This window comes from Primulina tabacum, chromosome 18, assembly GCF_025594145.1.
Source record: "Primulina tabacum isolate GXHZ01 chromosome 18, ASM2559414v2, whole genome shotgun sequence".
NCBI classification, from domain to species: Eukaryota; Viridiplantae; Streptophyta; class Magnoliopsida; order Lamiales; family Gesneriaceae; genus Primulina; species Primulina tabacum.
This window is the reverse complement of record NC_134567.1, coordinates 22,611,116-22,623,976: the sequence shown is the minus strand read 5'-3', so window position 1 is coordinate 22,623,976 and position 12,861 is coordinate 22,611,116. Positions and strand designations below refer to the sequence as shown.

Genomic DNA, 12,861 nt, shown 5'->3' with positions numbered 1-12,861 from the left:
TTAGAGATATTCCAGAGTTTAGGACGAAAATGTGCGGCTATTAATTCTGAATTAACGATATTGTAATACATGGCACCCCATGAGCAGATTGCGGTAACCCTGAATGAAGATGATGATGTCCGAAATATGATAAACCTTCACAGTTGTTTGAAATTAAATATAATCAAATTAATAGCAGTTTCAAAGATTATCAGAGCCAGGTCAAAATAAATGTTGCGAGGTAACTTCGTTATTTTTTTGTTTGCATTGTTTTTATTGTTTGTTTGCAAATTTCAGAAATTTTAAAGTTGATAAATTAGTTATTTCTTGTTTTTTACTACTGTGTAGTACTTGAGTATTATTTGTTATATTTTATAATTCAATTTAAATTAGGTAAAAGAATATTAATGTGTTTCCTCATGTCTTTTATTGATTTGTATTAAAATGGTTAGGTTTGATTTTGATGATGAAGTTTGTTCTGACGGAGGTCACGAGCTTGACATTGGCACTTTAAACAATTCTATTGATGCTTGGATTCATTGCATACGTGGTGTTGGGCGAAAATTTAAAGATGCAGCCGAATTTAGGATTTGTCTTAAAAATAATGTTATTGCCAGTAGAAGATTTTTTAGTTACAAGAGAAATGAAAGTGGTAAGATCTTAGTTGTTTGCAGCAAAGAGAATTGTGAGTGGAAAATTTATGCCTCCAAACATAAATCGGACAATTCATTCTGCATAAGAAAGTGCAACCTAAGCCATAGTTGTGGGGATGACAATTTGCGGATTAGAGGTCACCCTAAAGCTGATTCATCCTGGGTAGCTAATGTTGTGAAGGAGAAGTTAAGGGGAGAGCCATCATATCACCAATGTACAATGCTGAAGGAAATTGAAAGAGATTATGGAATAGAACTTGAGTATCATAAAGTTTGGGGGGTAAAGAGATGGCAATGCATGATCTTCATGGAACTGATAAGGAGTCGTATGATAAATTACGATGGTATTGTCATGTTGTTAAAGAAACAAATCCCGGGAGTTTTGTTGAATGTGGAATTGATTCGACGACAAACAATTTTAGACGGCTATTCATATGTTTTCACGCATGCTTCTAAGTTTTATTAGTGGTTGTCGGCCATTAATATTTTTGGATGGAACTCACATTAAGAACAAGTACAAAAGATGTTTATTAGTCGATGTGGCAAAGGATGCGAATGATGATATTTTTACACTTGCGTATGCAGTTGTTGATGCAGAAAACGATTCTAATTGGGAATGGTTTTGCTATCAGTTAAAACATGTCTTGGCATCCCAATACATAATGATATTCCGTAGCTACATTTTTTACTCCGACCGACATCCTGGACTTATAAAAGCTATTCAGTATGTGTTCCCTAGTATTCACCATTCTTATTGTTTAAGACATATGGTCGATAACTTTGTCAAACAGGTTTGTCTTATGGTGATTTTTCAATATTTTTAGCCATCTGTTTTTTTATTCTTTATCAGTTGGTTATTATCTTTAATGTTTTTAAATTTAATTTCTGTAGGTATTGTGTATGTATCATCTCCATAACAAGAAACATTGGTCTTCTGTTTTGAAGAAAATTGCGTACACCCCATCAAGACATGAGTTCTCGCAACATATGAAAAGCATAATCGATTCGATGTCGTTCGCCCAGGAGTTTCTTGTGAGTGTGTCCACAAAAAATTGGGCCAATTCTATGTTTGTGGGTGAGCGATGGGGTGTCATTAATAAAATATTGTTGAAAGCTGGAACAATTGGGTAAAAGCAGCGTGATATCTACCTATTGTGGGTATGACAGATAATATACGAATTCAAATAATGACCACGATGCACAAAAGACGAGAAAAAACATTGGAGATGACCGGATAACTAAGTCCAAGAAAGGATAAGGATGTGTCAATTGCATGCAGTCAATCTCGAACCTTAAAGGTGCGCACAAGTCATGTGGAGCTCTGTTTGAGGTGATAGATGGGGACAAAAATTTTCAGTGGATTTGAATTCATGTTGTTGTTCATGTCGATATTGGAAGATCTATAGGCTACCGTGCAAGCATGCTTGCTCGTGCATAGAATCAAAGTCTCTGTCGGTTTATAAATTCTGTGTTGGATATTTTAATATGAACATGTACCGCCAAGCTTATAAAGGAATAATAAATCCAATTCCAACATATGACATGAGTGATGGCTATCTGAATGATGGGCCTACCATTAATGCTCCTACAACCCGTAGCCAGCCAGGACGTAGAAGGACTAAACGGATACCTTCTCAAGTTGAACAACGTGTGACAACGTGTGGGAGATGTCATGGGCGAGGGCATAATAGACGAACTTGCAAAGAACCGGTGCCATAATTGATTTGATTGACATAGACATTAATACTATATCGTTTACTTCAATTATCTTAATTTTATTGTAATTTAATTTATTTTAAAAATTCCAAATCGCTATCTTAATTTTTCTAATATATTGCAGGCATGTAAGTAAGAAAGCATCATGGAAGGTTGTTCAAAAAGACTACAAGATGTGGTGGCATTTTGTGAATTTATTTGGTGTTTTCCTTGAATTAATCAACCTTTTGGAGCATTACGTTTATGGTAGCCATTTTATGTTTACTGTTTTGACATGATGATAAGACTTATCATGCGTTGATGGCATGACAATTTTTTTGTAAACGACACTGAATATGTTCAATGTACAAGTATTAGGTTGTATTTGAGGTTTGTAATGAAGAAGACTACTGTGTTGATATCAAACTCAATTGATTCAGTGAGATTGGAAAAATGTATGCAGTTGAACAAAACATCGGATTATGTGTTTGTAATTGCAATTTGTAGATGTGTTATGAAGTGATTATGTCTTAATCATTAAATTGCTTTGTTCACTGATAGTTTCATATTTGTTGTGAGTTGTGGTTTGTTATCATTACTAACATTCCCCTTGCAAATTTTTTCCAGGAATGTTTCGCCAAAAATACTAACTTTTAAGCTTCAATACTTTTTTCCCCTAAGTGATCGGGAAAATTATGTGCCTACAGCGTTCTAAAACCTCTTTGTTTAGTTCGGACAGCTTGCTCAATGTACTCCTGTCCAATTGTGATGTAAATTCTGAAAAATCTTTATCTTTGACCCTCTTCTGCTTCATTTTTTCGAGCACCTGAATCGCGTTAATCTAAGAAAATTTTAAAAAATATTGTTAACTATCCTTTTGATAAAAATATTCTATAATTAACATCAAAAAATTTTACCTGGACATTGGGAGACATGCAGTATACGTCATGCTCATATTTATGTTTTCTATTGCTCAAAGTATTGAAATAGGCATGAATAAGGTCAGATCATAGTTCGCTGTCAAACAAACAAAGCAGTAACTCGTGTCCATGCAATATCACGTCATCATCTTGCCAAACTACACAACTACAAAGACAAAATAACAAACCTAACAACTCAAACAAACAAAAAATGACAAATTATGATTTCGCCAAAATTTAAAAAAAAAACAAGATCTTTTTACCCCAAAATATCCCTACATATGTACTTTTCAATTATGTCTCTCTCTTCCTTCGATATCTGATCGTGACCATCATAGTCATGTCTTCCTCAGAACTTCTGCAAAGATTCATCTACGGCACTTTTAGCTATACTTTTAACATCAATATCATCCTATATAAAAACAGGAAATATGCAAATACAAAACTCATTAACAAAATTTAAGCACTAACAAATCATAAAAAAATATAAATTATTTTTAGTTATTGCCAACAAATTAATTTTAAATTACCAGATACAAGACGAATGGATGATTCTTGTTTTCTCTTGCGCTTTGGGGTCGTACTAAAAGGTGTCAAATAGTCAGGATGTTTTCTCTTTTTCAACCGATATGTTCTTTTTTGAACCGTATTCACAATAGATGATTTTGGATTAGAAATAATCATTTCTTTCCATTCTCCAATGTCAGTACCTACGTGCACATTGTCTCCAGAATTTGTGTTCATTTCCACTTCGTCCACAACCACTCTCACATAACTCTCCACTTTAACGCTGTCTTCTGTGTCCGTTTTCACTTTGTTCTCAACCACTTCATTCAAACTTTCGACTGCAGCATCAATATGTTCATCCACATCTTGCTCGGTATGACCTTTATCATACATATTTGTCGCAGTCCTTGAAGACAAATCGGGTTGTATCATCTTCGACCACTTCATTTTTTTCTTCAACACTTTAATCTAATTTTCAAGCCTTATTATCTGCTCCAACAATTCTGAATCATTGTATCGGGACAGAACCTGAAAATATAAGTGCTCATTAAATATGGTAATTCGTTAAAGAGTATACTATTAATAAATTGACTATCATCAATTACAAATGTTTACCTCAACAATCCTCTCTATATCATCAACGAGTTTTTTTTCCTCCTCGAATGGTTTGATCGGCATAATTTAACAACATTAAAGACAAATTTTTAGTTTTATTAATATATGTACACAAAACTATAGGATGATATAAATTAAATTGCGCAAACCTTGTTCGATCTCACAGGCATTAAAGCATCCTCTGCCCCTTTAGGATTCACGGGAATCTTTCTCTCACCCCACTTGAATAAACGAAGAAAGCAATGTAAAACATGAGGTTCACCAAGCATAGGAACTCTTTCATACACCCAAGCCTGTACAAATAAAATGATTAGCATTTACTACAACCAACAATAACATATATAATCTTCAAAAAGAAAAAGATAATACCATCAATCCAACTATGCAACCTCCCATATACTTTTTATCCTTTCTTTTCACTTTAGAGAATCTAAGATGGTCTTCAATTTCATTACGCAAAAACCTAAAGGCTGCATCTCCCCAACCATATCAAGAAAAAGTTCCCAAATTGTCCAAGTATGGGAAAATAAACTTGGTGTTCCAAAATTACTAATAGGAAATATAACACAACTAAAAAGCAGCAAAATAAAAAATTTGAAAAAATCATCAATCTCAAGCTCATTCCCGGCCAAATCAAACTTGTCTATTATGACATTTCTCTGCACATAGTTCACCCCCTTGAAATGACGCTCAAGGAAGTTTGAACCCAACTTTAAATTCAGGTTAACAGGCTGACCAATGCTCGACAACCCTATAACGATCGAGAATTCCCTCGAAGTGAATGACACCATGATATTGCTTTCCAAACAAAAGCTGCATGTCTGTACTTCAAAGCGTTTAAGCATTGAGTAGACTCTTGATGTGCTTATAGAAAGCTTTTCGATCTTCAACCAAGGTGCCAAAGGTGAAGCTTCTATCCTCTTCAATTGTAACTCACCCAATCTAGGAACCAATTGCTCCATCACGACTAAAAACTTTGTTGGCGAACACCTTGAGTAACCTTCTTAAACAGAGGGTCCAATATCTGCATCATTATCAGCCGTATTTTCTTCACTCTTCTTTTTAGTCTTCGTCATTCTAATCCACATAAAAAAAATTACAATATTACACACGAATAATAACTCAATAAATGTCACAGTAAATTGACACGAATAACTCAAGAAATTAGACAAATAAGTTGCTACAAACATGAACAACCAATCTCAAATAAATATCTCACGACAGTATATAATGATCTTACATGTCAAAAAATGATAATGATCTTACATGCGGAAACTAATATCAAATAACAATCACATTCTGTCAAACCAAATCAAAAATATTCTGTCAAAATAAACTAAAACAAACTCATTTCGACAAGCCGAACTAATCTCACATAACTATCATTTCAAGCATATTCTCTAAACTAACACATTATGTTAAACAAAACTTGATCCCAAGATCATGCACATTAATGTCCGTATTCGGTCAAAACAACAAAATTCAGTTTCAGAATAATGGGCTAAAATTCAATTTCACAATAATGCACCAACATTTATTAACAAAAAAAAACCATACATGGGATTTAATCAAGCAGATTACTTTGTTCAACCTTATTCGTGCAAATGCTGTTTGACTGACAAATTCTCTGCCCTAACTTCAAGCTTCTTTCCGCTATCTTTTAAAAGGACGATGCTTCTTTCCGCAAATGACAATCCTATTACGAACATACGTCATAAATCCATTTGCGTATCCAAAATGAGATCGAAGAAAAGAAATTGCTTTTACGCAAAAAAAAAAAAAAACCATTACAACTAAAAAATAATCACAAATAAACGACAATTGAAATGTGTACCCTTTAATCATCTTTTATTAGTTTTATAGGGTGGTAGTTCCACAGAAATCCGAAAATAAAACGCCTATGTTCTCATCCTCAGCTACGCTGCTTCGACCCAGAAATTCTGGTTTTTGCAACGTTTTCGGCAATAGGACGGAAATGGATGCTGGGACGTGTGGTCTGTGCTGGTAGGGACTCTGTTTTGCTGAGAATTTTCTACGCTTGGTTACGCAGAGGTACGGTTTTGAGCGACGGAATTGTGGGAAGTTTCGGTTACAAAGACCGGCGAAAACTATGGTAAATTGTGCAAACGAATGAAGGAAAATGGCGATTAGGAAAATGAAGGAAAAACAAACAAATTCTCGCGCAGAAGAGAAGAGTGGGAAGCGGGAAGGAGGAGTAGAAAGATAACATGACCAACAAAATTAGGGATTCTTATAATTTTTTATTAATTAAAAAGGAGTAAAAAGGTAAAAACACAATAAACATGTAGTAAAAAATAATTTGGACTTTTGTCAGGTATTAAAACACAAAAAAAAAAACTGAATGAGACTGAATCTTAAATAAAACATGGTCAGATGTATTTTTTCCAAATTGCCCTAATAGTTACAGTATTATTTATCTACTTAGTCTCATCAATCCAATTTAACAGACCTTATATGATATGATATATTGCAGAAAGCGTATATAATAATTTTTTGAAAATCCACTTCAACAATCATTTGAGTTGAAACTTATAGAAACTAATCGACAACTTCAATATTTTCGGAAATTAGATTTATGATAGATACAATGTGGGGACCCGGACGCTAATCATATTCTTAATCATCATTGGGACAATTTAATCAAATTATAATAAACATGGTCTATTTTTTTTTAAATACAGTATTAAATGCGGAACGTAATGGAATACATTCTAATATACATGTCAGTATTAAAGTACAAGTCTTATACTATATACAATCATTCAACTAAGGTTTAACAACTAATATCAAGTGTCCAAACCCTATCTCTAATCAAGGTCCGTAGTCTCCACTCTAATCACGATCTCTCTTCATCTCCTCGACCCCGATCCTGTCCCACCTGTTGCCATGCACACATACAAACACGACAACAGCCGGATAACTCCGGTGAGAATTATAGGCCATAATAAATCAATGAAATATGCAATCATATAAACAATGTACAAGCATGTAACAGATATCAGTAACATGTATCAAAATCTGAAACATAACCAATATAAAATCGTAAATCAACTCATGACTTCATATCTCAGACTAGACTCATTCCTAGTCTAGGGATCCCTGTTTCCAGACGTTGGTGTTCCATATCGAATATCAGTAATAGAAGAAACTCCAATTCTATCTACTTCGATATAACCAAACATCTGGTGTCTTGACCTATCCGTCACAGACTTTGGCACTTTCGCCAAATCACTATCCTGTGACAATGTGCAATGTGCTAAGTGACGATTCCATCACAATTCGCCACCTATGTCACAAGATTACTCGTCTAATACTCGTCTAATACATGCTTCCTATAAATCAATAGAACAAGCATATCAATTCAAATCAATACCCACAATAACAATAAGTATGTGATTTAGGAAAACTCAAGTAGATCATACTCGAGTCGTTCTCCCGGTACCACATTGACTTATACCTTTCTTTAGTTGCAGTTCTTACAATGTTCAAGTCTGGAATTCGAAGTCTGTCAATACTCAATCTGGCAATGACAATATCAAGAAGTACAATATCAATATACTGCTCAAATCAATATCGAATATGATCAATCTGCATCTAACTCAAAATCAACGGCATAACGGAACAATCTGAATATCCCCGTCAATACAATATCAACAGATATAAATTACCACAACTCATAATCAATAACAACACCAATCTGATATCAATCTCAATCAAATCAACTCAGAAAATCATAACAATTTCATACGGTATCCGTTCTTCAATTCGGTTTCGATTATACGATGTCTAACATGTCAAGAACATCATTTATGAATCATATTCAATTCTGGCAATATCATACTTTCAAGACATATCAAAACTTAAGAAAACTTACGTAAAGTTGTAGCTCTCGTCGATAGGAACACAGTACTGAAGTCGGATTCAAAATCAGACGGACGGATCGAAAAATAAAGGCGTAAGGATTTGTAAGGAGACTTCTCGGTTCCTTTCTTGATTCTTTATGATGAATTCTGAAGGAATTGGCTTTATATATATATCCTCAGTTGCATGTATAGAAACGTGTCTCTTTTTCAAACATTGCTGTCGATGCTCGGGTGGTGCTAAACTACCGCTCGGGCGCGGCATGTTCTGTCCGAGCTTCCAAGTTTCTATACACTGGCGCTCGGGCGATCAAAAACTACCGCTCGGGCGCCAACCTTCTGTCCAAAACCCAAATCTTACAATGCATTGGCGCTCGGGCGGCCTTTTTCTACCGCTCGGGCACCAATAGTTCTGTCCAAAAAGTTGCATAATTCCTATGCCTTGCTCAATCTGGTCTCGGAATAGCCCGTCTATAATCATATCAATTCAAAATCAATCATCTCAGATTAATAGAATCAAAATCTCGGGCATTACATTTCTCCCCCCCTAAGATCTGATTTCGTCCCCGAAATCACAGGTAATCAAATCATATAAGAAAGAAATGTATAACAGAAGCTAAATAGAACTCACATCAGTGAAATAACTCTGGGAATCTCTGCCTCATCCACGTAGCTTCTTCAATGCCATGACTGACTCCACTGAATCTTCACAAGCGGAATAGTCTTCGTTCTGAGCTGTTTTTCTTTGCGATCGAGAATCTGAATCGGCTTTTCAAAATAGCTCAATGTCTCGTCCAGTTCGGCCTCGGCTGGCTGAATAACATGTGAAGCATCAGAAAGATATTTCCTCAATAACGATACATGAAAGACATCATGTATCCCTGATAAAGAAGGCGGTAAGGCGAGTCGATAGGCACGATCTCCTATCTTCTCGAGAATCTCATACGACCCAATATAACGTGGAGACAACTTCCCTTTCTTGCCAAATCTGACAACTCCTCGCAAAGGTGAAATCTTCAAGAACACTCGGTCTCCTGCCTCAAATACCAATGGTTTACGTCAAACATTGGCATATTTGACCTGTCTGTCCTGAACTGCCTTCATTCTCTTCTGAATCAGCTTCACTTTCTTAGTCATATCTCTGATCATGTCAGATCCAATCTCAGGAACCTCAGAGATATCATCCTAATAAAGAGGGGATCTGCATTTCTTACCGTACAACGCCTCGAAAGGAGCCATATCAATGCTCGTCTGATAGCTGTTGTTGTACGAGAACTCACAAAGTGGCAATGCATCTTGTCAACTAGTGCTAAAATCAAGCACTACGGCTCTCAGCATATCCTCCAGTGTCTGGATAGTCCGCTCTGACTGTCCGTCGGTCTGTGGATGATATGCGGTACTCAGATGTAACTTCGTACCTAGAGCCTGCTGTAAACTCTGCCAGAAGTGCGAAATAAACCGAGGATCACGGTATGAAACAATCGACTTCGGCACTCCGTGCAATCTGACCACTTCTCTTACATAAATATCGGCCATCTGGTCATGTCTGTATGTCATCTTGTATGGAATAAAGCATGCAGATTTGGTCAATCGATCAATCACGACCCAAATCGCATCACAACCTCTGGAGGATCTCGGTAACTGCGTCACAAAATCCATGGAAATTTGATCCCATTTCCATTCAGGAATAGACAAACTCTGTAACAATCCTCCTGGTTTCTTTCTTTCTGCTTTCACCTGTTGGCAATTCAGACACTTGGCTACAAATTCAGTAACATCAGATTTCATCTGTTTCCACCAATACTGTGTCTTCAAATCATTATACATTTTTATGCCACCAGGATGGATGCTAAAACGACTGTTGTGCGCTTCTGCTAGTATCCGCTGTCTCAAATCTGAAACATTCGGCACAACAATACGGTTATTCACATACAAAACACTGTCACGAACCTGATATTCCGATTGATGTCCAGCTCTGACCATGGCAATCGAATTCTGCACATTCTGATCAACTTTCTGTGCCTCTTTGATTCTCAATATCAGTTCTGGTTCAACCCGAATAGCACATAATCTCAGAGGCTGACAATCTGTTTCAAAAGCTAATCCAGACAAGCTGCACTCTTCTATCAAATTCGAAACACCAATCGTCGATAAGGATAAAGAACATACCTTTCGACTTAGTGCATCTGGTGCTGCATTGGATTTCCCCGGATAATACTTGATTTCACAATCGAAGTCTTTAAGTAAATCAAGTCATCTTCGTTGTCTCATATTCAGCTCGGACTGTGAAAATAGATATTTCAAGCTTTTATGATCAGAATAGATTTCAAACTTCTCACCGTATAGATAATGTCGCCATATCTTCAAAGCAAATACAATGACAGCAAATTCAAGATCATGAATTGAGTAACGAGTCTCATGTGGCTTCAGCTGTCTCGAAGCATATGCAATAACATGCCCTCGCTGCATCAGAACACAAACCAATCCTCGGTGAGATTCATCACAATAAACCACAAAATCACCAGTACCTGATGGAATAGTCAATATCGGAGCACTGGTCAGTCTTTTCTCCAGCTCAAGAAAACTAGACTCACAGTCTTCAGACCATATAAACAGAGCATTCTTCTGAGTCAATTGAGTAATAGGCTTGGCAATACTCGAGAAATCTTTAATAAATCGACGATAATATCCTGCCAAACCCATAAAACTACGAATCTCGGGTACAGAAGTCGGTCTCGGCCAAGAAATCACGGCTTCAACCTTTGATTTCTCGGGCGGTGCTAAACTACCGCTCAGGCGCGGCATGTTCTGTCCGAGCTTCCAAGTTGCTATACAATGGCGCTCGGGCGGTCAAAAACTACCGCTCGGGCGCCAACCTTCTGTCCAAAACCCAAATCTTACGATGCATTGGCGCTCGGGCGGCCCTTTTCTACCGCTCGGGCGCCAATAGTTCTGTCCAAAAAGTTGCATAATTCCTATGCCTTGCCCAATCTAGTCTCGGAATAGCCCGTCTATAATCATATCAATTCAAAATCAATCATCTCAGATTAATAGAATCAAAATCTCGAGCATTACATACAATCTTTCTCACTGCAAATCAGCAGAGTTATGCAAAATATCAATGAGAATAAACAAGTTCACAATATGATCCTGAATAAGACAACGAACATATATTTTATTCTGTTACATAGAGAAAATGATCGTCCTTGCTTATCGAATTTTAGGACTGTGTGTTTGCCGTTTTACCAAAAGCTATAACTGGTGGTAATGTTGCAACTCAAATCTTTTAAACTATAAAACAGTTCAAGCACCACGTTTCAATTGATCTACCTAGCAAGGATAATTATTGTACCCAAGAATATAAATCTCAACAATTGCACTAATTGCAATCAATAAAAATCGAACCCGTAACATTGACTCTGTTACCAATTGTAGAGCCGAATGTTTGTCGCTTTAACAAAAAATATAGTTGGTGCCTTGGTGGTAATAGTACAACTCAAATCTTTTAAACCATACAACAGCTCAAGCACCACGTTTCTATTGCTCTACCCAACAGGAAAAATTATTACACCCAACATAATTCAAATTCAACTCAGAGATAATTGTATCTTGTACTCGAGGTAGGGGTGTCAATCGGGTGGGTGGGTTGGGTTGGGTCGGGTTTCGGGTCAACCCGCGAAATTTTTTTTATTTTTTTTTCAACCCGAACGCGAAGCAACCCGAAAACCCCCAACCCGAACACGAACCCGTATAACCCGACTCAACCCGTCTAACCCGCCTAACCCGAATTTTATTTTATTTTTTAATTTTTTTAAAAAATTAATGAAAAAAATTCAAAAAAATAAAAAATAAAAATAATATTTTAATTTAAACACATAATAACAAAATTTTCGATTTAAATTTGAAAGTTTAATCGTAGAAAATTAAAAGTATATTTATTAAATCAAATAAAAATTGTTAAAAAAATAAAATATGCAAAATAAATGATGAAAATTTATCATATAAATATACAATAAATTTTGTTCAAACATACAATATATAAAAATATATGTAATATTTTCAAAAAAAAAAAGTTCAGCGGGTCAACCCGCGACCCAACCCGACCCAACCCGAAACCCGCCTAACATGGCACTAACCCGAACCCACCCAACCCGAACCCGAAAAATCCCACCCGAATCTGATTTTTTTTCGTGTTGGGTCGTGTCGGGATTGACGGATCGTGTCGCATTTTGACACCCCTAACTCGAGGATGTTTTCATATTAGTCCGATGATTAGCACGATTGATGTTTACCGACTTAACCGATTCAAGTCAATATATCTTCGACTCTTGTACAAGATCGGATGAGTACCATTCATTTTTTAAAACGTATCAAATCAATCTTAATTCACATGAGTTCATTTTAGTGATTGCTTGCTTTCTTTATTAGATCAGCATTGTTCAACGTACATTAGTTCAATACTTCAAATTAGATTTAATCCGTAGAAGATATGTGTCCGATAATCTAGTCTTATCGAATCATTTTAGTTTCAATCATCAAAACTTAAGTTCAAATTTTATCTTGATAAATTAACAAGATAATAATTTTTTGTAAGATTTTCAAGAAAGAAAG

General features: G+C 36.0%; 1 protein-coding gene across 1 annotated transcript; it reads left to right on the top strand.

The window, feature by feature from the left end:
* Positions 1 to 423: 423 nt before the first annotated feature.
* LOC142532375 (uncharacterized) lies at positions 424 to 2,626 on the top strand. Its single transcript, XM_075638688.1, has 4 exons — positions 424 to 976; positions 1,218 to 1,423; positions 1,524 to 1,759; positions 2,473 to 2,626. Exons 1-4 carry the CDS (start codon positions 424 to 426, stop codon positions 2,624 to 2,626), a joined length of 1,149 nt encoding a protein of 382 aa, XP_075494803.1.
* Positions 2,627 to 12,861: the final 10,235 nt, after the last annotated feature.

Bases quoted from the DNA above. Each gene is read 5' to 3' on its own strand.
- LOC142532375 (XM_075638688.1), top strand. From the start codon at position 424: ATGGTTAGGTTTGATTTTGATGATGAAGTTTGTTCTGACGGAGGTCAC. The intron at 977-1,217 runs GTATTGTCATGT...TTGCGTATGCAG, and splicing joins TCGTATGATAAATTACGATG to TTGTTGATGCAGAAAACGAT. The intron at 1,424-1,523 runs GTTTGTCTTATG...TAATTTCTGTAG, and splicing joins TCGATAACTTTGTCAAACAG to GTATTGTGTATGTATCATCT.